The sequence below is a fragment of the Leptonychotes weddellii genome, chromosome 14, assembly GCF_054177405.1.
Source record: "Leptonychotes weddellii isolate Sample4059 chromosome 14, ASM5417740v2, whole genome shotgun sequence".
NCBI lineage: Eukaryota > Metazoa > Chordata > Mammalia > Carnivora > Phocidae > Leptonychotes > Leptonychotes weddellii.
The window spans coordinates 64,801,894-64,829,433 of NC_138382.1; the positions used below are offsets into that span (position 1 = coordinate 64,801,894).

The 27,540-nt window shown below is 49.3% G+C and overlaps 1 protein-coding gene across 4 annotated transcripts in view; it reads right to left on the bottom strand.

Annotated features, from left to right (window-relative positions):
- ASTN2 (astrotactin 2) overlaps positions 1 to 27,540 on the bottom strand; it is an 837,042-nt gene that overhangs the window by 204,736 nt on the left and 604,766 nt on the right. For all 4 annotated transcript variants that reach the window (XM_081803478.1, XM_081803479.1, XM_081803480.1 and 1 more), the window contains 3 exons: positions 18,991 to 19,115; positions 14,913 to 15,017; positions 11,507 to 11,686 (listed from right to left, as the gene is read on the bottom strand). In XM_081803478.1, the coding sequence (XP_081659604.1) occupies positions 11,507 to 11,686; positions 14,913 to 15,017; positions 18,991 to 19,115 (410 nt within the window). The remainder of the gene's footprint in view (positions 1 to 11,506; positions 11,687 to 14,912; positions 15,018 to 18,990; positions 19,116 to 27,540) is intronic.

Here is a 27,540-nt window from a genome sequence, read left to right on the forward strand (position 1 = left end):
GTCAACTGTGGGCTGGTGTGTTGGATGAAGATGTCCCTGAGAAACCTCAGACTCAACATACTCAAACCTGGCTCAGTTCTCCCAACACCTGCTGTTCTTTTGCTCTACTTTAAGAAACACTTCAGTGCCACCATTTCTCACCCATTTTATTTTCTTTTTCTTCAGCTGCATGACTACTAAATGTTAAGCTGCTCTTACTTTTCTCCTGAAACAAGGCTACAACTTCCTAACTGATCTTCCCGACTCCAATCTAGTATTCCTTCCATCCCAGGTCAAGCCCTATCCCGCACCAGCCAGAATCAAATTTTAAAATGCAAATGATATCACATAGAATCTTTCAATGACCTTAAATTGCTCCTAGTAAAAGGACACATTTCTTAATGTGGTTCACGCATCCAGTGGGATTTGGCCTCTGCCACTCTATCTTCCTACATTTATCTCGGCATGGTTTCCTACCAATCTTCTCCATACACTTTTTTTTTTTCTCTTATCTCGGGGCCTTTTTTTTGTATGTGCTTTCCTTGCCCCCTGATACTTTCACTCCTTAACCACCTCTGCTGCCTAAATCTTGCCTCCTGCAGGTTTTCTGGGATGCCCTTCCTGAGCCGCCCCACAGTTTGAGTCCGGTGTCCAGACCACACTTTGTGCTTCCTCCCCCTAGCATTTACACATTGCATAGTGATTTCCTCATTACCTGTCTCTCTCCAAGTCTAGACTGAGCTCCGTGAAGGCTGAGCCACATTTAATTTACTGCTGCATTCGGAGTAGAGGCACTCAAACTTGCTGGACAAAACCAGGGTATGGGGGCAGCCTAGCTCATATATTGATAGAAATGAACACTTTGTGTCACATTTAGCACCAGCCGGCTGTGCCCCCTTGTGCCCCTCCCACCAGCTGCCTCTGAATCACAGGACAGTAAGCTGCAACAGAAAATAGGATATGATTGAAAAGTGGGAGGAGTGGTTACCTCAGATTTCATTTTCCTTGGAGAATCTTCTCAATAAAATCATGAGAAGTTTCCTTGTGGAAATCCTAAATTTTATCTTTGTGCAAAACCACCACTGGAAGAGAAGGCTCAAAAAGATACCTTTGATATGCGATATGTAAACTATCTCAATAAAGCAATCACAAACAAAAAGGAGATACATTTGGGCACAGGGTCTCTTGAATTGCCTCTTAGCACACCTTCTTGGAAGGAGGAGGGAGAAAAGGGAGCTGATTTAAATCCTAACCCTGTTACTAATTTATAGTTCCCTCTGAGCAAGTTTCTCATTACCCATTTCACCATCTATATTAATAGATTTATTGAATTAAGGATCTTTCCAGTTGTAAATTTCAGTGATTCTGATGCTCCCGACCTCAGGGACTGCTTGGACTAAGATCTCTAAAAGGAGCCTTCCATCTCCTTGTGCACCCATGAAATGTGAGGGAACAGAAGTACAGACTCCAAGGAAGAACACCTGAGGTCTAGGGCTTATGTGTCAGATAAAAACAACCAAGGGCAGCTCCAACCCAATGGATCCATGGTCAAGTCAATCTCTAAGGCCTGGCTCAAGGCCTGGACCCTGACCCAGAGCCAAGGTGTTGCTAGAAAACAAGGATCTCGAGCCAGCTGACCGACACCATGCAGGCTAGAATCCTGCTGATCTGTCTGCCTCTTTTTTCACTCTTCCTGATCAACTACATCTACCTGTTTCAGGAGGAAGAGAAATGCCTCTCAGAACACTCTTTTTGGAGTGCCCACTGTGGTTAAGTAATAACAAAACATAAATGGTGAGAGGGCCGGAGCAAGAAAAGAAAGAAAGGAAAAGAGCAAATACTTCAACCAGCTATATGCCTTTGGATTATATACATCCCCCTTCCCCCTCCGCCCCCCAACACCTCCTGATTCTCAGTTTCCTAGGCAGAAAGGCACCAGCTTTAGAGGGTCGTTGTGAGGATTAAAGAAGTGCCCAGTGTGCCTCCTGGCATAGAGTGGTTCTCCGTACATGGTGTCTGTTCTTGGATGGATTAGGGCATGGGGGCCTTGGGGTCACACAGTCCTGGGATAGAATCCTGCCTCTGCCTATTTCCAGCCATGGGACCTTAAGCAGATGAGTTTTCTCATTTGGAAGATGGACATAATACCCTGGACCTCGTGGGGGTTCTTATGAAGATCAAGGCAAGACCATGTGATTAACTGGCCCATAGTAAGAACGCCATACAACTCAGTCATTGTTGCCCGCTCCTCCGCCATCCCCTTCCCCAACACACACAGCCCTACACATTCTTGTGCATTAGAAGCTCAGCTTCCACCTGTGCGAACAGGCTCCCCTGTACCCAGGCTGAGCTTTCTGATAATTCTGCTTTCTATTCCCAACCCCCAGGTTCAGGAGGACTCAAATTTAAGTTGGCCAGTCACCGAGTGAGAAACAGTCGTGACTTTAGGTTTATCTTAGGCTTCTGTACTCAGGACTGGAAAGAGCTACACCGACACCATTATGCCTTTTGTTTTAGAAAACTGATGGTAATAATAATCATCACTGACTCGATTGTGTCTCACAATAATAAATGATAATAATATCAGCTCGCATTTCCTGAGTATTTCTTACATGCCAGGTGCAGTGATAATCACTTTATAATCATTGCCTCCGTTCATTCCCGTAACAATACTGTGAAGGAAGCATCACTATACCCATCTTAAAGATAAACTGAGACTCAGGAAATCAAAATGGCTTGTCCCATGTCACACATCTGGCACATGGGACAGATGACTCACACACACCTGATATGTATGTTGGTATTTGTTGATAGGTACTCCTTTGGTAAGGAGTGGGCAACAATGACGGATCTGTGTTGAGTTCCTACTATGAGCCAACTAATCACATGATCTCATCCCATCTTCATAACAACCTGAAAGGTTCAGATGCTTTTCCAACTATTCCCCAGGTACTTCTGAAACTGGCCTGGTGTTTTGACTTCACTGCAGGCATTTGGAGACTCAGCCTCTCCTGTGCAAGAGAGTACTCAGCTGGAGACAAAGGCAATGGCAATTTCTCTGACTACTTGGAAGACTGAGGCATGGAGACATTCAAAGATCTAAAAAACAGGCCAGTGGCATCCCTCAAGAGCACCTGAAAACATCCAGGCACTACTGCTCCCAACTGGTCTGAGAGGACTCAGATTTCACCAGGCTTTTCCACATCCCCAGATCTGTGTCTTGTCCCCTACAATCCACCTCCACCACCCGGGTGGCAAAGGCCCATACCCTCCAGGGCTCTGCTGGGATGTCTTCTCCTCCAGGGAAATTCCCACCCACCCTACATGGTTAGGGACCAGTCTCCCAGCCTTGCTTCCTCCACTCCTGACCCTAAACACACACACACACACACACAAGCTTTCCGCCGTCACAGCATTTATTAAAAGGTTTGTCATTGTCTGTTCACTGGTTAATCTTTCCCGTTTGATTGTGAGCCTCCTGAGAGCAGGAAGTAGGTCTCACTCACCCCTAATACAGAGCCTGACATATAGTAGGGTCTGGACACACTAGTGTGGAACGATGGAGAGGTGAAAAAGGATGAAGGAAGGACAGAAGAGACAGAGTGGCAAGGAACGTGCCTTTGTGCTGTGGGATCTGTGAGTGAGGCTGCTCTCAGGAGGGTAGGTTCTGCCTGCTGCTGAGGACCTGGGGAAGGCAAAAGCGTCCCTCTGTGCCCCTGTGTTCCCTCCAGTCCTTTTTCTTCTCACTAAGGGGTTGAAGGCAGAGAGAGGACAAAAGCCCCATACTCATCTCCAGGGAAATTCCACATTCTTAGTGTAAGACTGCTGAGAGAGAAGGGTCCCACCTGACAGCCCTGCTCCTTCAGTCCCTGTATCACTTTTCTGGGAATAGGACTGTGATAGGGGAACAGGACTGTGACAGGGGAACAGGAGTGTTTTTGGCTCCTGTCTGAAGAGAATCAGAGTAACTAGATTACAACAGTATCAATCTCTTATTGCTTCCCTAAGTGGAAGGACAAGAGGGGCAGCCTCTAAGCCTTCAAGGAATGATGTATTTGTGTGTGCATGTACCCTAAAATAATAAAACATGCAGTCTATCAACCAGTAACTCTCCCATCTTTAAGGATGTGGGGGGCTTTGGCATCCAGGAGTCTTTGAATTTGCTCTGAGTTTTCAGGAGGGTGAAGACCCAAAAAAATGCTGCTAGCTGGTTATTAGGTTCCCCCCCTTGCAAATGCAGGTTCTAACTGATTGCATAAGCTGACCTCAACCTTCCCATCTGCCCAACGGGAACAGGATGGGAAACACCTTACACAAGAGTCGCTCTTTCTTTCTCTCACACCCATGACTGGTGTTGCTAAGGGATCACTGCATTCTGGTCACCAAGCCTGGTCCTGACCCAGAATCTCTTTCAGCGAGCCCTCCAGGCAGCTACTACCTTGTGATCAAAACGGGCCCACGAAGAGAAGCTCACCCTGGCTCGAGGACTGCCAAGGTTCCTTCCAGCTCTGACGTTCTAGGGTTTGGCTCTGCCTTACAATGCTGCCACTAAGTTAAGAAGGAGAAGTGAGTTACACAGAGGGGTATCGCTGAGTAAAGTATCTCCTCCCCTGCCCACGCTGAGGGCCTACGCTCTGAGTCCTCACTTCCCTCAGTTCTTTTGACGGTAGGTAAGAGAAACAGAACAGGAGTGCAAATGGTTCCCTTGGGCCTGATGCCAGCATCTAGAGAGTTCTCTGAGGCTGCTGTGGTCGGGGCAAACACGGTCCTTTTGATGAAAGCAGGCTGCGTTCAAATCCCTGCTCTGCCAAGCTCCCTGGTGTGAACTCCCACAGGCCATCTCACCCTTCTGAGTCTCACTCCCCTCAAGCATGAAATGCAGACAACAATGCCTCTCTTCCAGGCTCGTTGTGCGAGGAGTAAATTGGATGAAGAAATGTACATGAAAATGCTTTGTGAGCTGTTCTGCGTGGAGCCCTGCGAAGGATTATTATTCCTGGTGCGCACCAATAGGAAAACGACTAGGGTGTTCCATTCCAGATGGACTCAATCTAAACTGGGGAACAAATGCTTTTTTTGGTAATTTCATCTGGTGGAAATGGCAGTCTCATGGGCCTATTTGTGTTTAATGAACCACATCCTGTATCGTCTTTTTGCAAGGTTCTGAGGAGAATTAAGTTAGTTCTCTCCTCTGGTGTGCTGCAGATGGGTGCGTGTCCAGCTCATATTTAACCTCCTCTGACCTCGCTACTCTCCAAGGAAACACTACCTCAGAGCTAGACACATCCTACAAATGGCTGTATGGAAGCCACAAAGCCAGGGAAAGGGGTACGCAGCCACCTCCCACCACCTCGCTGGGACCCCGGCGTAGATGAATGTGGCCAGGCTCTGATCCCTGACTCCTGCCATCCTTAAGGATTGTGAGGCTGGGTGTGCCTGAGAGGCAGACAGCCTGGAGCAGGTGGGGCTGGGGAGGTTGGCTGGGGACACATCAGATCTGGGAGGGCCCTGAGGCCATGGGGAAGAGTGTGGAAGTTAGCCTCAGGACAATGACAAAGCACCCAGGAGTTTTCATCCATCAAGTAGCCTGATGGTATTTCTGTTAACGGGTAATTGTATACGTCAGCTTGACTGGGCCGTAGGGTGTCCAGATATGTGGTCAAACACTATCCTGGATGTGTCTGTGAGGGTGTCAGTGAGGGTGTTCTGGATGAGATCAGCAGCAGACTGAGTCAAGCAGACTGCCCTCCTTAATGTGAGTGGGCCTCATCCAATCAGTTGAAGGACTGAATAGAATAGAAAGGCTGACCCTCCCATGAGTAAGAAAGAACTCCTCCTGCTTGACTGTTGGAGCTGGAACAACATTCTCTTCTTGCCTTTGGACTCAAACTGAAACATTGGTTCTTCTTGGGTCTCAAGCCTGCCAGCTTTGGAATTGGAATTTATACCATCAGCTCTCCTGAATTTCCAGTTTGCTGAACAGATCTTGGCTTGAAACTTCCCAGCCTGCATAATCACATGAGCCAATTCCTCATAATAAATCTCTCTCTCTCTCTCTTTCTCTCTCTCTATATCTTATATATGAATATTATATATAATAGAGATTTTTATCTATCCATCCATCCATCCATCCATCTAACCATCCTGTTGGTTCTGTCTCTCTGGAAAGCACTGACGGATCCATATCTTCAGGGCTGCTGTGTGGTTTGGATTGATGGGAGATAAGAGTGGCTGCAGGGGGTTGAGGTGGAATGCCACCGCTAGAGTCCAGGCAAGCCATGATGGCAGCTTGACCCAGGGCACAGCAGTGAGATGGAAAGAAGTGGGCAAATTCAAGACCTAATTGGGAATTAAAATGGATAAGTTTGGGAAATGGGGGAGCTAGGGAGAGGAGGATATGAAGAAGGACTCAGGATTCTCGTTCTGCCTACAAACAGATCAGGGCACATTTCACTAGAATGCTGGGAAAACGCGAGGTTGTGTGGGGCAGAGTTTGGGTGGGCAAGGGAGCTGGCATAACAGCAAATACCAGGGGAAAGCTTGGAGGCAGAGGTATAAAATGGGAGTGGTCAATGTAGGTATGGTAACAGAGTCCCCACAGAGAGAAGACGGTCCAGGAAGAGGGGCCCAGGCCAGGGTCCTGTGAAGCCACATGGACTGGGCTGGTAGAAGAGCATGAGCCTGCAAAGCAGACAGAGAAGAAGCCAGCAGGAAGGCAGGTGACTCACAAAGAAGATCTGGGACAATGGAAGCAAACACAGAAAGTACCTCTAGCAGGAAGTGGTCAGCTCTGTCAAATGCTACAGAAGGTCAAGCAAATGGGACCTGAAAACTGCCCCCCGATGATTAAATCTACAGAGAAGTAAACCAGTACCCAGGCAGGTCTCAGTTCTGAGAACAACTCCTTTCATGTCTGGTTGCTGTCTTTGAAGCAAGCTCCCTCAGGAAACTGAAAGCCCAGGAGAGTTCTCCAGCCCATATCAGCCCCTTGACCACAACTGTCCTCACAAAAGGAGGTGACAGTTGACTATCTTTTCCTTCTCCTCCCCCCACCTCAACCCCTGGGCTGCCTTTCAAACAGCCAAAACTCCTTTAAAGAGTAGCCTAGGAATGCAGCCACTGACATTCAAAAGTGCATTGTAATTCAAATGGAAATGCAGAAATTCATTCCCTTGGACAGTCTTGGGAAATTATAATAGAGATAAAACATCTTTTAAAGGTGGCAACAGGCATTTTATCTGTGAGGACACCTCTTTACCATGGACAATCCCAATCTTAACTCAAGAACAGTATAACCTTCACTAGAAAATGTCTTTTCACAGGGTCACCGAGTCTATAAACTTGGAAAAGTCTTATTAATTACATACATTTTCTCTTCTACACTTTGTCTCTCGTGTGTGTGTGTGTGTGTGTGTGTATTCTGGTATGCACCTGTCTTCCTCTCTGTGTTTTTCTGACTCCTCCTACCTCCCTCAGTTGGTCTCTCTCTCTCACACACACACACACACACACACACACACACACACACGCACGCCCCTGGGAACATAGTTACCAGAGCAGATGTGGCAGCTATGGTGCAAGGGAATGGGTTGGATCAAGATGATCATTAGGTGTCCAGCTCAGTGCTAGATGAGTCCACTGATGGACTATGCTCTCATTGGAGCCTGTATTTTGCATAAGAGGAAAGTGATCTAGAGAATGAATCAATTTGCCCAATATCACACAGCTGGTAAGAGGTAGAGCTGGGATTTGAACCCGAGTCCATCTGACTGCAAAACCTCTGCTTTATCTCCAAATGGGGAAGTCTTTATCCAAGGTAGCCAGAGGATGGGTAACTTCTTTTATCATAATTAAGATAAAAGAGTCTATCAAGGTCACAGCTAGACAGTATCCGTGAGTATCTAGTCAAAGAGTGAATTGGGAGAAAGGTAGCTTTTTTAAAAATATGCGCATATCAGGAACACAGCAGCATGTAGTGAAAGTATTAAGCTGAAGGCAAGAGACTGAAACCTTCATGGGGTGCTTGGGGCACGGCCCGGGAGCAGAGGCGAGGGCCAGAGGAGACTCACGGGCGAAGCAACTTCCACACTAAGCACTCCTGGGCCTGGAGGGTCCAGGGATGACTTTGGCTACTTCCAAGGTCTTCCTGGCTTCTGACAGGCACCATCTAACTGGCCTGTTCAGTGCTCCGGTCTCCTCCAAACTGAGAAATGCTGAGACCCACTGGGTGGTAGCGAACCCCACCTCCCTGCCTAGATCTTTCCAGTCCTGCTTGGCATGCCCAGCGCCCCCTGGAATCAGGGTCGCAAGGTGGGTCTGTTCTTTTAGCTTTCACTCTGCCCTGCTGCAGGGAAAACGATACACAGACACCCCTTCCCCACCCCCCACCGCATCACGGTAGCCGTTGCCAATTGATCATAATGTTCTTGGCCAATGGGCTCCATGGCCTCCATACAGTGGCCTAGCTAAGCCATTCCCTAATTGATCAGAATTGGCCCATGGAAGAATAGATACGGGCCATCACATGATAGTGACTAGGTTCTTACCATGTGCTCACCCCCTCCCTCTTTCCAGCTGTCTACCCGTGGGTTAAAAAGAAAATGGTGAAGTGTTGGAAGTCTAAGACAGACTGGGAAGGAACAACGTGGGGACAGTGCCCACATTTTGTCTCCTGCGGTGCCCCAGCACCAGGCACAAGGTCTGCCGAGAAGCGGCCCTTAGGAAATATTAGTGAACTAAAGAATTAATGAATGATAAATGTGACTTTCTTTCTTTTTTTTTTCTTGTGGAACACACACTGAGAAGCACTTAGGGGAATAAGAGTAAAATAAACCTCTCATGGGAATATTTTAATCAGGCACATTCAGCCCCAAACCCTTGGCCTTTCCAGTGATTTCTGGTGGCTGCCCCAGATCACAGGAGGAACAAGAGACCCCTTGTTAGTAAACCTGGAAAGGCTGGGACATTTGTTTCCAATTTCCATGGACACCGGATCTAGGGTGCAGGGAATACCGTGCTCAGGTTGGAATTCAAACACCGTCCCTTTCCCTCATAAACTGTGACCCTCCCCAGCAAGCCCCTTTTCTTCTCTAAGCTTCAGGTTTCCCGGTCTAAGATGAGGGGTGAATGGGATTCTTGCCTTCTTTGCCTCAAGGGGTAAGTGGGAGAACACACAGGACTATACACTGTAAAGTGCTGTTACTCATGCCCTATTTGGTCTCTTTTCCTGACCTTCTCTTCCAGCTTTGGTCCTTCCAGTCAAGGACAAGCCACCACCTGGGGCTAAACATAGATTTCAAAGTCTCCAGGAACCCCTCCACCCCTCCACTCTCTAGGTTGAAAGGATATTTGTCCTTTTCTAGCAACATAGGTGTGTCACAGGGAGATTAAGGAGTGTCACCCATGAGCAGGAGCTGTGGCCAGGTCTAGAATCCTCAGCTGCTGCCCACAAGTTTTGCTTTAACCCAAGCTATCATTTTTCATGTGCTGACTACATGCCAGACATTTTACCTGTATTATCTCATTTCGTCCTCCCAAAAGCCATGCCAGGGAATTCCTATCCCCCATTTAACACACGAGGAAACAGAAACTTAGAAGTTCCTTGCCCGAGGTTACCCGGCAGGGATGGAAGGAGAGACAGGGGGACTTGAAAGCCCCTCTGTCCCACTCCAGCACTGCGCGAGCTCTCTCCTCTTCCCACAGCTCTGCCCCCAGAGAGATCTGCTTTCAAACCCAGACCCATCCTGACCCGCTTCCTAGGGGACCCTTGTGCAGCACGTGCCCATGACACAGAGTCGATGGCTGGGGACGGAAAGGTCACCCACTACCTCTGAGTCCAGAGTTCTTCTAGTTCTTCAGGGGAAAATCCCCGGCTTCTCAGCCTCCCCCTCGCAAACATCACTCCCACATTAAAAAAAATAAAACCACAGTGTTTCGTGTGCCCTCTAGGTCACAGCAGGTGGAGAGAGCGAGAAGTGTTAAGGTGGCCTCTGCTTACCCCTGGGCCCTTCTTGGGAGCAAGCATACCTCAGAAGCAAGAAATGTGACTCCGCACACGCAGCCCGGAGAGAAAAGCTACCACACGAAGTTCTCCCAACAAGTCTGTGGCAACCCCGCGGGCTCTGGGGGTCTTGAAGGGGGCCCCCAGCTGCTGTCCGCATTCCTTCTGCCCCCAAACCCATCCTACTTGCCACAGAGTCCATGCATCCACGGCATAAGGAGTGGAGTTTTCCGGAGGGAAAGAGGCCAAGGCCCGGAAGCAGTTGAGGATGGAGATGACGTGGTATTTAGCAAGACAGTGGTGTCCCGGGCCCCAAGCGCAGGCTGAGGCGAATTAGTTCAGTGACCACAGTGAGCGAAGGTTTTTATAAACATAACCTAATTGTATTACTTCAAAGTCCTGAAGCTTATTGCCCTGCTTAATGATGTGTCACGTTATTTATAGGGTAAGACAATGAGACTTCTATTGATTTAATGCACTTCCTTAAAGATCGTCATTGCCACAGCCGTAAAAACACAGTTATTCCCAGACAACTCAATTATGTCCCCTGCATCTATAAACCACCCCGTGCCCCACACAGCTGCACACAGGAGGCAGGGAGGCGTGAGACCAGGGTGGGGGGTGCAAGCCCCCGGGGGCAAAAGGCAAGGTTCTGGATATGGTAAAGGCAGGTGCAGGGGGGCTTCATCCAGTCAGGGAGGAGGGGCAGCATGAAAAGCCCTGGATGGGGAGCATGGAGCACTCCACTTTGTCTTGGACCCATCCAGTGGAGCTCAGTGACACTCAGCAAGCTTCCTCCTCCCTCTGGGCCTTAGTTTGTCCAACTGCAAACTCGGGGTGCTAAGCCCGGTGAGACTCATAAGGAAGGTCTCTCCTGGCTCCCGCATTCTGTGGTTTTAAGAGTTATGTTGATTTGGTTTCTGAGATGGGGTGGCTGAGCCATGTGAAGAAGGTGGCAGCACCCACCCTTTGTGTCCATCGAGAGCTCTCCTTTCTCAATTAATTGATAATAACAATGACAACAGGAAGCACTTCTCACCCTGCTACTTATTAGCTGTGTACACAGGCACTTGACTTGGCATGACTGAGACTCATTTTCTGCGCCTGCGAAATGGGGATGTGAATACACGGACCTGTTAAAACACATAATGCAAGTATGGAATATTTCTGTCTTTCTCAAAATGCCGTGACACTAACTGCTTCCCTTTCAAGGTGGGACAAGAATGGCTACTTAAGCGCCCATTTCACAGGAAGGGAAAACTGAGGTGGGAAGGGACTGAAGCTCCCAAGGTGAGTGGCAGAAAGGTGGAAACAAGGAGCCTGCAGTACAAGGAAGGAGTTTTGGAGTCCAGCCCACTACCTTAGGGTCTCAGAAAAGGCCTGAACTGAAAGAATCCTGAGGTATCATCATACGGCCCCTCATCCTATCCATGGAGAAACCGAAGCCCAGAGAGGGGCAGGGAATGCCAAAGGCCACACAGCTTAGACATGGCCGAGCTGGGGTCTAGCTTGTCGGAGGGGACTTACCTTTCTGATACTGGAGCCACAGCTGTTGCTGGACCTTCTTGCTGGGGAAGTGGATGATGCAGGTGAGCTCGGAGCCATAGAGGGCCTCAGCAATGTAGTGGGAGCCGTAGTGCTGAATGAAGGACAGCAGCTCCTCCCGACTGCTCTCCCTGGTCAGGATCTTGAGGACGTTGTTGAAGCCTGGACACAGGAGAAGCATGTGGAGGGTCAGATCTGGGAGGCTGGTGGCGGGCAAGTTATAAGCGGCCAGGGGCTCTCTCCAGCCTGGATTTGGTGTCACCCCAGGATCAGCCTGGTGGCTGCCGTTGTCTGAAGGAAACCCCCCCTCGCTCACACAGCAAAAGGTTGCTGTCTCTGGTCGACGCGCAAGACACTGCAGCCAAGAGGGAACCAACGGCAGAGGAAGGCCTCAAGCCTGTTGACCGAGGTCATGGGACCTGAAAGTCACCATCAGGAAATCAAAGCTGACGTCTGTCCCGAGCAACTAAGGGGCACCAAGCACACTGCTCGCTGTTTCTCCCACTCGTTCCAGTTTAGTCTCAGCCCCAATGCTGCAACCCCCACTGTGTACATGGGCAAGTCAAAGCTCAGACTCTGAATGATTTCCTTGGTCTCCCAGCCAGAGGAGCTAGGCCTCCAAGCCCCTTCCGCTCTCACTCCAAAGCATATGCATTTTCCACTGCACCCAGTTCCCAGGGCTTGAACTGCCCACAGCTGGAGCCCCGGGGCTGCGCTGGCCCAGGCTTGGCAGATATCCTGATGTCTTCGGATCTGATCCCTGGCTTGGCTTCCTAGAACACTGCTTCCCTTTCTGCCTCTACCTCCCTGAAAGAGTGGTAGTTCCATCTCCTGACAGTGTCAAGGGCCTCCTTGCTGCTCTTAGTCCTGTGCCAAGGAGACCTAGGTCCTCAGTGCCTAGCACAGAGCCTGCGCAGCAATGACTCCATAACCACAGCTCCGTGCTCCTTGCTCTGACAGGCAGGTCACCAAGCTGTTCTTCCGAGAGCCTTAAGACCTGCCTGAGCTCCTTCCTGCTACCAATGACCAGTCTACCCACGACCTCACCTGGTATTCCAGGTCTCCAAGGGCATCTCCCATGAGCCACCTGTATTAGGCTTTACATCCAGCCAAATCAGCCTTCTTAGGTCTCCTAAACGTGACCTGAGATTTCCACCATCCTTTCCTCATTTACAGCCCCCAAACTGCAAAACGTACACACATACACACCACCGTTCACCGGAAATGGCCTCTCCACCTCTTCCCTAAGTCATTCCTATGCTCTAAGGCTCTGGAAAGTCACTCCCACCCTCCCAAGAAGCTGTTCACACAATCTTGGCCTGGGGCACCTAGGCTTTGCACCTTCAGTGGGCACCACCTTGAAAGCAGAAGCTCCATTCCACTTATCTTTGATTGTGCACATGCATCCTTCCCCACCCCACCCCAACCAGGTACAAGGGCACAGTTCCCGGGACATGGCAGAAACACCAACCGCCATTATTATGAAAGCAATGGATTCTGTGCCACATCAAAGCAAACTGTAAAAGAGCAAGCAAGCTCTCCTTCAACATTAAACATGAATTCCAATTTGCCAACATTTGATTTACAAGGGGGTTCTCAAGAGCATCATCAGTGATTAATTAAAGCTGATACACCTCTGTAGTTCTAACAGATACATCGCAGTCTGATTCACAAGTGAGGTGCGAGGGTGTGGGTGGTGGGGAAAATAGAAACATGCCTCAAAGAATGAGTGTTTGATTAGGACAAACTCCACCAATCTGTTAACTCCTGCAACTGGTAATTAATACAGCAGTGTTAATGATGAGATTGTTTCTCTTAAATAATAAATAACCATGGAGATGCTCTGTGGCTCTTTATCCAGGCAGACAAAACTGCAATCAAATCCCTGCTCTCCTCCTGTTCGGCCACTTACTAGCTGTGTGACCTTGGGCAAGTTACTTAACCTCTCTGACCCTCAGTTTCCTTATCTGAAAAAAAATGGGATAAATAATGTCTTCCTTGCAGGACTGATAGAAGTCCTAAGATATAAAATGTTATAAAGCACTTAGCCAACGTCAGCAGTAATTACTATTTATACTTCCCAGATGGAAAGTCCTCTGATTCCTAGGCTAAAAGAGTTTTGTGTTGCTCAGGAACAAAATTATCCTGAAAAAGAAGATAAGAAAAGTGCTGGCAAATACATAGGAAGCGCCCGGACAATAACCCAGTGGCAGTGTTATGAGTAAGAGCCAGGGTAGAAAACCCCATCTTTCCAGAGTCCTTCACTCATTCCGAATTTTTCAGTTTTCATTTTTTTTATTCCTTTATCAAACAAGAGTATCAACCCTGTGTTGATTCTCTGTTACAGAGACTATAGGAATATAGGAAACAGGGATATGGAAATGGATGGGGCCCACACTGTACCTGCAATTCTTGGGTCAGTGTGGGAAACAGACATGGCTCAGATATGAATCAAGCACATTGGTGCTTTAATACAGGTAGTTGCTTTTTTTTTTTTTTTAAGATTTTATTTATTTATTTGAGAGAGAGTGAGAGAGAGACCATGAGCAGGGGGAGGAGCAGAGGGAGAAGCAGGCTTCCCGCTGAGCAAGGAGCCCGATATGGGACTCGATCCCAGGACCTTGGGATCATGACCTGAGCCGAAGGCAGACGCTTAACCGACTGAGCCACCCAGGTGCCCCTATAGGTAGTTGCTTGCACGGAATTCCTTGAGTTATTCTGGGGGAAGTGGAGGATGCAGGAAGAATCTCCCAGTACTGCAAGATGTGCTCCCTGGGCAAGGAGATCCAGGCAGAGGGAACAGCATGTGCAAAGTCACAGAGGCATGAAAGAACATGTCCCATTCTGAGAATTATAAATTGTCCGCATCAGCTGACACACAGGGTGTGTGCAGGTGGAGCGGGGGCATTGTATGTGTATGTGTGTTGGAGGAATATGTGTTATTACTGTATAGGAGATGGGTAGGAAAGGAAATCATCCAGAAGAGACAAGAACTTAAAATCCACAAGCCTGAAATATATAGAACATAAATGTCATTTATGTATAATGTCGTTTATGACATTATAGATTGTCATTTACCCCCTCTCCTATTCACCCTTCCCTGCACTACTATGATACCCCTTCCTCCAGGAAGCCCCTCTGACTGCTCAGGACAGCTCCCTCCTCTGGGGTACTGCTGCCCCACTATTGCATAGAACTTACCCCAATGTAAGGATGTCACTGTCTGCTTGTCCATCCACCCTCCCTGTGAGCTCCTTCATGGCAGGGAGGGCCTGGCCTCATTCCCTCAGCATCCCCAGCCCAGGGCCTGGCACAGCCCAAGTCCTCAATAACATGTGCTGAATTACCCCAAGCCCCCTGGCTGCCCGGGGAGGGGGGCAGTCCTCACCTGCTGAGAGAGTGATGGTGCTGAGCTTCACACGATAGAGGTTGCTTCGGACCCGCCATTGCTGCACCATAGGGTAACCCATGGCCTCGTCATACCTGACGTCCCCTGGAGGACAGAAGGGGAAGGTCAGGGGAGGCCAGCATTTAGAGAACACTCACCAAAACTGGGCTCTGAGTAATGGCCACTGCTTCTAAATAGGCAGAGGCTCAGCCTTAGCGTGCAGGCTCTCACTGGAACCAACAGCTTTATCCGGACCTGCCTCCAGGCCTCTTCCTGGCCTTTGATCTCAGCCCCCATCCTTTTTCTCTTCCCAACAGCTTGCAAGCAAGCCAAAGTAGATTTAGGATTCCGCTTAACCCTGCAGGCAACTTGCCATGGGTCATTAGGCAGCTCTGTGCCTCAGTTTCCCCATCTGATACTATGGCTACCTGTGCTGACATTACTTCACAGGCGCATTGTGATACTCAAATAAGGCAACAGAAATGGAAGTCTTGCGGTGACCTAGCAATGCTGTACAGACTGGGGGGTCAGCAAACCACAGCCCATCCTGCACACACTGCCCTATGGCGGCTTTCGCACAATGACCGCGGAGATGAGCGGCTGCCTGCAGGGCCTAGTACATTTATGATCCGGCCCTTTGTGTTTGCTGACCCATGTGGACCACTGTTTCCTAACATGGAAACATGGGATGTGCATAAGGATCTCATGAGATACCTGCACACACACAGAAAAGCCCACATTTCAAGTAAGACTGAGTTAAATGAAGTTAAACAAGATTTTTAAAAATCTGTATAATTTCTTAGCACCTTGACTAGATTAATATGCATTCTAAAGCTCTATGAAGGTAGCAGTGTACAGCATTTTGCAAACTTTTACGACCGAGGAATCCCATTTTTCCAGAGGGTTCACTGAAACTCATGTTCCATAGAATGCATTTTGGGAAACACAGGTATAAACAAAGACAAAAACAACACAATGTTAGCAAGCGGTAATTCTGAGTGGTGGGTGTATAAAAGATTCTTGTTTCCTGATTTATATTCATCTGCATTTTCTAAATTTTCTGCTGTAAGCATTGAAAACTCTTTGTCTACAATCAGGAAGAAATACATGGAAAAGAAATGCTAGTCACATCAGCAGTTAATATTGTTGTTATGTATCCTCTGCAAATGGCAGACACATTTTCTGTCCTTTTCTCTTGTCCCCTGGTGAGGAGGCACTTAAAGAGATATTTGATACCAAGATGAAAATGAGAATCTCATTGGAACAAATGATTTCTTCCTGGACATTACTGCAGTATTAAAGTTGTCCATTACTGTCAACTTTTTTTTTTTTTCCCCTCCTTAGCCTTTTCAGGAATAACATAATTTTTTTTAGAAGCTTTCATTTTAAAGTAAAATATTCATGATCTCCAAATATATGTCTACTGGAGCGAGGTTGTTTTGTTATAAATATGTCCTCTCTGTTTATCTGCTCTGCCTGTCCTGTCCTTCCTCTGGAGAGGTTGGGAAGGGAAGGAGAACGGGTCAGGGAGGAAGGACAGGCCGTTGTTTCGAGTCAGGGAGGAGAAACCAGTTTGCACAGCAAAACCAGACACTTGCGGCCAAGCAGCCTCTGCCCCATCCTTTGTGCTCATCCTGATTCACAGCAGGCTTGAAATGGGTGTTGGAAACTGGGGCCCATCCTCAAGAGAGGGAGGCAGAGCATTCTGATGCAGGCTGTGGATGCAGTTCATTCACTGGGTGGCATGATATCCAAAAGAAAAAAAAATGCTACCTCTTTTGAATACCAAGACATGTATAAAGCCATCATCTTTGCCCCTCACACCCCATAACTGGTCAGCCTTCTGCCCTTCACTTCTCTCCATCCCTGGTCCTTCCTGGATTCCAGGCTGGAATATAAGCTCCTCCCGTGGAATGTCAGCTTCTTGAGGTTGAGGCCATGGTCTTTATTGTTCTCACTCCTGCAGAGCCTAGAACAGAGCCTGTTACATAATAATAGGCTCCCAACAAATGCTGATTTCCTGGCTCACCTACTCACCTGCATCCTATTCCCCATCATAAGCCCATCCCTAGTCCTTACTCATCCTTGACTCCCATCTTACCTGACTCTATCCTAGATCTCTACCAAAGATTAGGGGTAAAATGAGGCTCTGCAATGGAGGGAGGTATTTTTCCTGGTAATTACTTTTTTTTTAAATTCTAGAAATGTAACAGTTTCCTTATTAGGATGCCTCCAAAGATCCTCAAATCAAAACAAATAATCCTAACAATTTGAACCACTAACACAGAACCACGAGGCACCAAGCATTTTATACCCACAATCTCCAGTACTCACCCAATGCTGACAAATAATTGTGATACCCCCGATTTCAGAAGAAGAAACTGAAGCTCAGAGGAGAAAGTGCTCAAGGACACACAAAGATCAGACACAGATCCAGGGTCCTTCCCATTAGAGCACAGCACCTCCCCATGGACCATGGTGCTATCTGTTTTAAGGGGTGGTGAGCTCCCTGTGACTGGGGGTATCCAAGAGGACTCATTACTCAGTGGGGCTATTACGGACCTGATTTCTTCATTGCTAAGGAGGATTAGACTAGATGCCCTTTACAGTCCCTGTCAGCTCTGAAATTCTGTGATCTTATGAAACTTAAGGAAGGCACAGCAGGCTTTTACAGATTCTGCAAAGCATTTTTATATCTGTGATTTCATTTGATCTACATCTGGGCCCTTTTTGAATGAGGACAGGTCAAGAAGGGGATGGAGGGTCATGGATACAGCATCAGTTTTGGGGTCAAGACCCACTGGGTTTAAATCCTGACTCGACAACAGACTAGTCATGTGGCCTTGGACTCGTTAAATGATTTTTTTAATCTGTTTCAAGGGAGACAATAACCCTTGCAGGGTTACGTGGATTCAGACACGCAGGGTGCATGGCCCCTGGGAGACCCTCAACACGCGTGGGTCCTCTATCCAGTTTGTGCCCCTTCACAGGAAAGGCTCGTGGAGCTTCCAAGGGCTTGCAAATGGTAGATGGGTCCTCCCTGGGGGGCGATTTCCCTCTCGGTGAGACGTCCATCACTCGTCAGGGGGACCATTCTCCCTGAGCAGTGGTTGAGATACCCAATGACTGTATCACAAAAGCAGAACCAGGGCCCTTACATCTTAGGAAAATCCCTCCACAAAGGACAGGAGAGGAACTGGGAGAAGATGAGGAGGAGCAGAAGGGCATCCTGGGTGGGACAGAAGATATGGAGCCTCGGGAGAGCCTACAGAAGGTAGCTTCCCTGTGAGGGGGAGGGGGAGGGGGAGGGGAATGTGGGAGGGGGAGGGGAATGGGGTAGGGGCGGGGAGCTGCAGAGCCAAGTGAAAGGGCAGAAGACCTGGAGCCATGGCACCTGGTTCTCATCCTGGCAGGTGTGCCATGGGACCTTGGGCTGGTCCTGTCCTTTCTCTGAGTCTAGATTCCTCGTCTATAAAACAGGGAAAATAATACCCACCCCACAGGATTGGAAAATAATACCCAACCCCATGTTCGAAATCAAGCTGTGTAACAAACGCTTTCAAGTAAGAGAGGCTCCTTGTTGAGGGGTCCAGTGAATTTACTTTAGAATGATTTAAAAATAAACCTAGTGAAATAAGCCAGACACAGAAAGACAAGTACTGCATGATCTTACTTTTATGTAGAATCGAAAGAGGTTGAACTCGTAAAAGCAGAGAGTAGAATGGCTGGGGGTTAGGGGAAATGGTGAGGTGTTGGTCAAAGGGTCCAAAGGTCTGGTTATGTGGAATGAAGAAGTTCTGTGGGTCTGATGCGCAGCATGGTGACTACAGTTAATATCTTTGAAATCTGCTGAGAGTCAGTCTGGCTCAGCTCAGAGTCTGGAGTCTCAGGGAACCCCCTAGCTCTGCACAGCCCATAGCAGGAGCCCCCACGAGGGCAGGTCCCTTTGGCCTTCCGTCTCTCAGGAAGGAGGAGGCCTGGAGAGGCCCATCTTGGATGTGCGGAGGGCTGACAGGCACCTGGAGAAGCCAGGTGTGGGGTCAGAGAAGCTGGGGGAGGTCCAGCGGGTGTATCTTACCAGTGAGCAGCTGGAGGTCCGGGAGGGGCTCCGAGAGGACCCCCCGGCACTGCTCCTCCACCGGCAGTGGGATCACCAACAGCCCATCGGCCAGCTGAGGGAAGTCCTTGATGAAGTTGTTCTCCCTGTGGAGAGGAGCAGAAAGACTGCCAAATGAGGGCATGGAGGCTGCCTGGGCAGGGCGGGGGCGGGGGCGGGGGGGCGGTTCCGGGTTGGAGGGCAGTGAGCCTGTCGTCAGCATAGAGAGACTCATGAGTGGGTGTGCGTCCTTGCTGCCGTGCCCCTGGCTCCCCGAATCCCAGCTCAGAGGACAGGGTGCTAACGACAGGCTCCAGAATCTGGCAGGCTAGGGCTCGGAATCCTGGCCTGCCATGTCCTAGCTGTGCAGTCTGGAGGAAACTCCGGCTCCACTCAGAACGTCAGTCTCCTTGCTATAAAGTGAGATCTCGGGGTAGTTGTAAACACTTAATGGGATAAAGCTGCCAATTGCTTAAGACACAGTCTGATGCTCTACAAACTATGTATTTGGCAGCTAAACATCCCCTTGCATAAGCCATGACAATGGTGAGCCAGAATGTGAGGGAACTGAGAAGAGCATGGAGTGCTTGGAGAAAAAGGGCAGGAAGGCTTGAAAGAATGAGTGGGTGTTCAAGTGGAAAGGTCCTAAGGGATCTTTTGCATCAGATTCCTCCTTTTACAGATAGGGAAACTGAGGCCTAGAGAAGGGGAGCGACTTTCTCCGAGATCCCTTCCCCCTCCCCCCAGGCTAGTGCTCTTTCTCCCGCCCTAATCTCTTCAGGGGTCTCTATTCCTTCCCTGTAGGGCCATCCCAGGAAACTCTGTTTCCAAGACAGTCCTTTGGGGTGACCTCAGGGGACTGAACCCCAAACAATGGTAGTCTTTAGGGCAGGTGGGGTAGTAACAGTGCATCACATGGAGGTGGGCTTCAATCTTTTACAAAACAGACCTGCCTCCAAATAGAACAGCCTGCCAGGAGAGGTGGTGAGCTTCCCGTTCCTGAGAGTGTGCAAGCAGGGAATTGGACAGCCATTGGTACAGATGGTATTGGAGACATCTCCATATTAACATCTCACTTTTGAGATTCTCTCATATTCAGAGACCCTCAGAATTTGATACCCTAATTACAATCTGGAGAGGAGGAGGAGGGAAAGGAGAAGAACAAAGGGAGGTGGATATTTATCACTACATTGTGCCCCCTGGAATAGGGAAACTTGAAATGAAAATCAGAAAGAGGAAAACAAAAGCAGGGAATGCCAAAGCAATGCCTTTGGAGACTGGATCTCAGGGCCGTTCAGAAGCAGCTGTGTAAATGTCATGGGGGCCTGGGTCCCTTCCTGTCTGTACTCTATGTTCCGCAGTGCGCACCTCCCCCAGGCACCTGTGAAGCCCCCCATCGACTCATGCATTTAGTGAACAGCTCCCCTGTGTCTTGACCCCTGAGCACCTTGGAGTCCAGAGGAAGAGCCATTATCCCCATCTTCATCATCACCATCATCTCTTACAAAGTTTCAGATCCTTATCATTTGCTAGGGTCTGGTTAAGCACTTTGCATACACTTTCTCATTTAGTCTTCACAGCAAGATAGCTATGATTATATTCTTTTTGCAGATGATAAAACATGTGGTTCAGAGTTCAGAGGTGGTACAGGGTTAAGAGGTGGTGAGTGTTGGGATTTGCACCCAGGTCTGCTGATTGCACACTCGGTTTGAGGGACTACGTTTCCTCCCATCTCTCTTGTGAGGTCGGCCGGTGGGGATACAGATCTTGCCACAAAGCTACGGCCCTGCCCTCGTCAGCTGAACATACACTCTGTGTGGAGCCCTGAGCTGGATCTAGGGATTCAGCGAGGCTAGATCCTCCCCTGGTCCTCTAGATCTTCCCAGCCTATGGGGGGAGAAACAGATTAGCCATGCAGAACAGTCGGTGGGGCCCAGCCACCAGGAATACCGGGTGGGCTGGCTGCTTCTGGGACCCTTCCCTGTGAGACCCAAGCACCTGTTTCATGGGCAGGTAAGGGCAGGCCTGAGAAGATGCCAATGGCTCTGAAGACCGGGCCCCGGTTCTGCCCACAGCACACCCCAGCTGCATAACCTGGAGCATACCACTCAAACCGCAATTTTCTCATCAGTAAGATGAGGATTATAAAAGCTGTTCAGTCTGCCTTAATGAAATATCATTATTGTGATGATAAGAATAGCCTTTTCTTGAGCACCTACTATGCACCAGGCATTGTTCCAGGCACTGTGCATTCGTCCCCTCCCAACCCTGTGAAGTAGGTGCTGTTAAGACCCTCAGTTTAGAGGTGGAACAGATGAAGCACAATGCGAATGGAGATCCCAGCTGGTCTGGCCCCAAAGCTCTGCTCAGGTGCAGGGCGCTGTCAAAGCCGAAAGGGCAGGAGCACCCATGGGTGTGTGAGCCCGGACAGAGCGCAGCTGAGAGAAGGAGCCCTCTGCTCATTCTGACCAGACCACACCAGGTGCTCTGTTCTCCACAGGGCTCCCCCAGGCTGCACTCCATCGCCAGGAGCTGGGTGCCTTCCATCAGCCAATGGGGAAGTAGAGGCTCTGAGGGGAGCAGCGCCTTCCTGGACTGGCACAGAGTGCATTTGGGAAGAGGGATCTGAGAGCACGCTTATGTTTTTTCACTTTACCATCCGGGGGTCTCCATTTCACACCTTCTCTGCCACCGCTTTTAAAGACAGAGCTGCCCCCTTCACCCCCCTACCCCTCTGCCTTCTGGTTAAGCCAGGCTTCACTCGGTGGGTAAATCTGGCCCCAGATGGATAATGGGAGGAGCGCAGTGGGCAACCTCAGGATGGCGGGAGGCCTGGCTCATGATGCCCGTCTTGTTGGAAGAAGTTCTCACCCTGACCTTTCAGGAAGCAGGGAGGATCCCGAGGAAACGCTTGAGAAGGAGGCGAAAGACGTAGGGGTGGGAGTTCGCAAGCCAGTGTGAAGGCTGGGAGGGAGGGAGGCAGGGGCGAAGCAGGGGGTGGCAAGACAGCAAGACTGAGGACGGTCCCTCAGGACCCAGCCCTTCAGCGGCCGCCTGGGGACCGTCATGAGTCCTGCAGGGCCGCTGCCAGCAGAGGGCGCCCAGGGCCTTCGCATCGACCGGCTCTCTGGGGAGGTTACACCACAGACGGGAAGGGCAGCTGCTGGGAAGGTTCCACAGGGCCCAGAACCTCAGACAGAACCCAGACTGCAGCCTCAGAATCCACCCACCTGGAAAAGGGATGCAGGAGGCTGGCGGGGTGCTGGCTAAGTACAGTTGGCGGAAAGCGAATTCCGATTCTCAGAGCTTGTGTGTACGTGTGTGTAGAAAAAATTGTAACTAATCCTAATAACAGGAAGACAGGAAGAAGAATGAGTAATATTTATTTATCGATCATCTTGTTCATCATCAGCTATATCCTAGACAGGATGTGTGTGTGCGCGTGTGTGTGCGTGTGCATGTGTGTGTGATTTTAACCGCACGGGAACTCTAAGGGACAGCTACCATTATTATTCCCATTTTGTAAATAGAGAAAAGGGCACCCGGAGGGGTTAAGGAACTTGTCCAGCTGAGGTCCGCAGTTAGGAAGTTACAGTAGCCAAGACCACTCGCAGCCAATGGGGCTCCTAGCTTAGTGCCTGGCACTCAGTAAGCACCTGTTCAAGGGATCAATCCCAAGTCTGTGCTCCTGATCACTGACATCACCTGAGACGGGGCAGTTCTGTTGTTCCCTGCCAGAGTGGGTGTGCTCTGTGCCCACGGTGGGTCTGTGTGTGTACACAACTGCATGTCGTGTTTCAAAGAGTGACAGGGCCCCGGTTTCTGTAGACAAACATCTCCCCAAAAATATCCATGAAAAGAGTTCAAGCTCCGTTGATATTCTATGAAAACGATTCATCACATTTTTAAAAAGCAGATGCTAGGCTCCGGGGACTCGGGAGAACTCTGGGAGTATGAGGTCTCATTCATTCCACAGACATTGATTTGGGTCTCCCATGTCGCAGGCGTTGCTTTGCACGCTGGGGACACAGCAGCAGACAGAGAAGCGCCTCCATTCACGAGGACCAGGGGAGAACGCAAGCAATGTAGCAGGGTCTGCAAGGCCTTCGAGATCTAGCCCCTGCCTGTTCTCCTGCCTCATGTTTTGAGCCCCTGTCCCCTGGTTCTCCAGCTGCACTGATTGCTCTTAAGTTCCCCTTGTAGGGCATGCCCGCTTCTTCCAAAGGGCCCACTGGGGATTTACCCTCTCTCTGGAAAGCCCTCACCCCTGCCCCCTGCACCCGGCCATGGCCTACTTATCATTCAGACCACACGATACTTCCCTGCCTTTGAGAAATCTGCCCAGGACTGGTTCTCCTGCTACGCTCTGCTTTTGCTTCCACGAAGAGCTTCCCAGCTCCTAACTGTAGAGGTGCTCAAGGCGACCCTGTAGGATAGTACCTTGCCCACTAAACTGTGAGCTCCATGGGGGTCAAGACTGTGCCTCTTTTACTGCTGCCTCCCCAGGGCCTAGCACGGTGCAAACTACATACAAAGTGAGTGCTCAGTGAACATGGGACCTAAGGGATATTGGGAATTGGGGTCTAAAATTTTAGCTCTTCCACACGGAGCTTCAAACCCTACTTTCTTCCTCTTCCTAAGTGCACAGGCACCCGGGCTCCCATGGAGCTCAGCTAGGAGCCAGGGGCCCCAGGCCCCCTGAGGTGGCAGGGACCAGATGGGAAAGGGTGATCCCTCTAAGCAGGGGTTGGTCAGACCTCCCACTCTTGATGAAAACACTGTGTCCGTGTGTGCATTCACACTGGGGCCAAGAAGCAGGGGATGGGGTGGGGTGAGGAATACCAGCAGGAAGCAAGAGCCCAGTTAAAAACCACCTCCTCTTCCATGTCATCATCCCAATTTTCCCCAGTTGGAATAAAACCTTCCTATCACTTTTCCCTCATGCATCTTGTCTGTGATTAGATCCCAGAAGCGGCCTTGGGGTCTGGTGGTGGAAAAGGCAAGTGCTCAGAAGTCCTTCAGACATGGTCCAAATGCTGCCTGACTTTGGGGAGGTCACTTCCATTTTAGGAACCTCAGTGACCTCACCTGCAAAATGGGAGTAATGAGTTTGGGACTTCAAGGGGTTGGGAGGAGGATTCATGTGAAGTTCTCTTTAGTGATGGTCCCAATTCCTGAATCCCACACTAGATCCTGAATCTCTTCGTGAGCCTCAGAGAACCCAAGACAGTGCCTACTCAGTAGAAGCCCCCTAAGCATCTGTTCAGTTGTGTGCAGAGGTGAGAGGCAGGCCTCCTCAGCCTCCATGCCACCTGCACCTAACCTCTAAGTGACTCAAACCCACAGAGCATTTCCACAGAGGATGCACCTTGTCTAGCTTCATGCTCATCAGCCATGCTGACAAGAAGGACAAGCAGGGGAAACTGGGCTCCTCCACCACCCTCCCCCCACCTCCTCAGGTCTTCCCTCCCTCCTGTCCCAATTTAAGAATATGTGTGAGTGTTTTGGATACATTAATACACAGTCACCAGCATGCAAGAGCCGATCACCCCTCAGCTCGGGGGAAATTAGCATTTAAATTGAGGTATTTCAGGGAAGTAAATCATCCCAGCCTGTCTGCAGGCTTTCTTAGGGGATGGAAGGCTGGGAGCTGTGGGCTGCAAGCTGTTGAGTCTGCAGGGAGTGGCCTACTGTCCCTGGCTCTCCCTAGGCTGCCCAAAGCCTCCTCAAAGGATGGCCATAAACCCCCAACACCAATGAGGACACCTCTCCCGGTTTAAACCGTGCCCCATCCTTCACCTGCAAGTAAACTGAGCCTTTCTGCCAAGTGAGAGCAGCATCTTTGGCTGAGATGTGGTTTCCTCTGTGACCAATGAGCTGGGACACCTGGTCTCATCTGGGCTCAGTCACTGTCTCATTGGGGGGTCTGAAGAAGACACTCCCCACCCCTGGGACTGGGAGGGGTGAACAGCTGGTACAAAATATTTGGATTTCTCTGAACCCCAGATTTAGAGGTATTGGGCTCTATGCTATAGCCATTCTGTAGGTGCTGGAGTCACAGAGACTGGTGTTTAAACCGATGCTGATACCTGTCCATGGCTACTCTCAAGTCCTGCTCTTCTCTGGAAGCAGTTAGAAACTGTGTTCTCTTGTGATCTGCTTCTTAATTACGGGTCTTTGTTTACATTCTCGGATCAAGCGCTAGACTTAGGCATTCCTGCATTCAGGCATTCATTCATTCACTCGAGTATCCAATAAATCTTTATTATTATGTACCAGGCCTTGGGAATACAATGACAAAATAGACGTTCTCTGTCCTCAAGCTCCCCATAGCCTAGTAGGAGACACCCGTGTACAAATGCTTCTATGTATGTGTGCAAATGTGTGCAAGGTGAATAATGGTTTTGAAAAGGTTAAAATAAAGCATTTTTCATTCTCCATAAATCATATTTGTCTATGGCACCCCACCCACTAAATCAAAAGGATTCATCCCTCAGGTAGAAGGACAGATACCATCTAGAGAAGAAAGGGGGTCACTGCCCAGCTTTGCATCTCAAAGCTGACTCTGTAGTGTCTTGAGCTAGATAAGAGTTTCGAAAGCCGGCCTGTGCTGGAAGTGAAGGTCCCCTTACATATCAAAGCCAGGCCTGGCTGACTCAGATCATAGCGTCTTATTTTAATGTACGGATGGTACGGACTATGACCTCGGGGGAGTTCCCACCAGACAGGGAAAGGGAGGAGAAAAACCTTTCTTTCTGCCACCAGGGCTGGGAGGGATTGCTGAGGAGAGAATGCTAGGCGGCCAGGAGCTCAGACTCAAGGGTCAACAACCTCTTCCTGGACTATTGGAAGTCAGCACCCCCTCCCCATCCACCCCAGCCTCGAGGGCAACATCTACAAATGCTTAAGATACTAACAAGGGTTTGGGAAAAGTCGCAGGGCAGGTGAGCAGGAACACTGGGGGCTGCCGCCCCAGAAGATCCGGGATTAGTCTGGGGATCTGGGAGCCCCTTTATCCAACAAGCCAATGGGAGCTCCCATGAGAGGGAAGCAGGAGGTGAGCAAGAGGCTGGCAGAAGTCAGCCTCCAATTCCTGCACCCACGGGGTAGAGAGAAGAAAGCTGACAAGACATCCTAGTGTACCCCCCTGCCCCCTAGCATACCCCCCTGCCCCCATGGAAGCAGGGATGGGGAAGGCTCCCTGAGATTAGAACAAGGGGGGTTCATAATGTGGGGACCTTTTGACTTTGGACTTTGGTAGTGGATTCCAGCACACAGCCCTTCTCAAAAGACTACCCAAGACCATCCACATCCTAATGGATTGCCAGTGCAAGGGGGCTCAGAGCCAAGCTCAAGTAAGGAATCTCATAGTCACCCCAACAAGGATCCAGTAGGCCACGTTTATACCAAAGTCCTTCTGCTATCTGCAGTATGTGTACCCTCAGGCCAAGTAGAGGTGAGGGAGCTGCTCTGTGGGGAAAAGACAGGGTTGGTTGATGAGGAGTTCAACTTTGAACAGACTAAATAGTTTCCCTAAAGAGGATGCTTTGTATCCTTAATTGGCAATTTGAAATACTTTCTGAAACAAATAATGCAATATATGTTAAGAAAAAAAAAAGAAGAAGAAGGTAGCGGGAGGGGAGGAATGAAGTGGGGGAAATCGGAGGGGTGGACGAACCATGAGGGACGATGGACTCTGAAAAACAAACTGAGGGTTCTAGAGGGGAGGGGGGTGGGACGATGGGTTGGCCTGGTGGTGGGTATTGAGGAGGGCACGTTCTGCATGGAGCACTGGGTGTTATGCACGAGCAATGAATCATGGAACACTTCATCTAGAACTAATGATGTAATGTATGGGGATTAACATAAGAATTAAAAAAAAAATGGTTAAAAAAAAAAAAGAAATACTTTTTTTTTGCTATCAGTGGAATGGAAACTTGAGGAAAAGATTTTATCAGCGGTAGAAAATTCAGAAGACTACAGTGTTTTGCATAACTGAGTTGTAGTCGGGAAAAAAAAGTTTGAATCTTCAACTGTTTAAAGAGATGGTACAGGTTTGAGTGATAAAGTTTAAGACTTGAAAAAAAAAAGTTTAAGTTTCATAGGGGAGGTGCAGAGACCAAGGGGCACTTAACACAGACTGGGCAGGGTGGGAAGGCTGCTTGGAGGAGGTGAGCCTTGACTGATTGGGAGAGGTTATCCAGGGAAAGAGCAAGGAAAGAAGGTGGGAGTGGGGTCTAGGCAGAAAGAATAGCATGTGCAAAAGTCCAAAGTGGTGTGTGTGTGTGTGTGTGTGTGAGAGAGAGAGAGAGAGATTCTCAAATGGAACTCTCAAATGGCACATTCTCGAAATTGAAAGAAGTTAAGATTCAAGATGTAAAGGCATTGATAAAAAACAAAGATGGGCTGGAGAGGGGCAGGTAGAGAGATCAGATCTTTTTTTTTTTTTTTTAAGATTTTATTTATTGGGTGCCTGGGTGGCTCAGTTGGTTAAGCGACTGCCTTCAGCTCAGGTCATGATCCTGGAGTCCC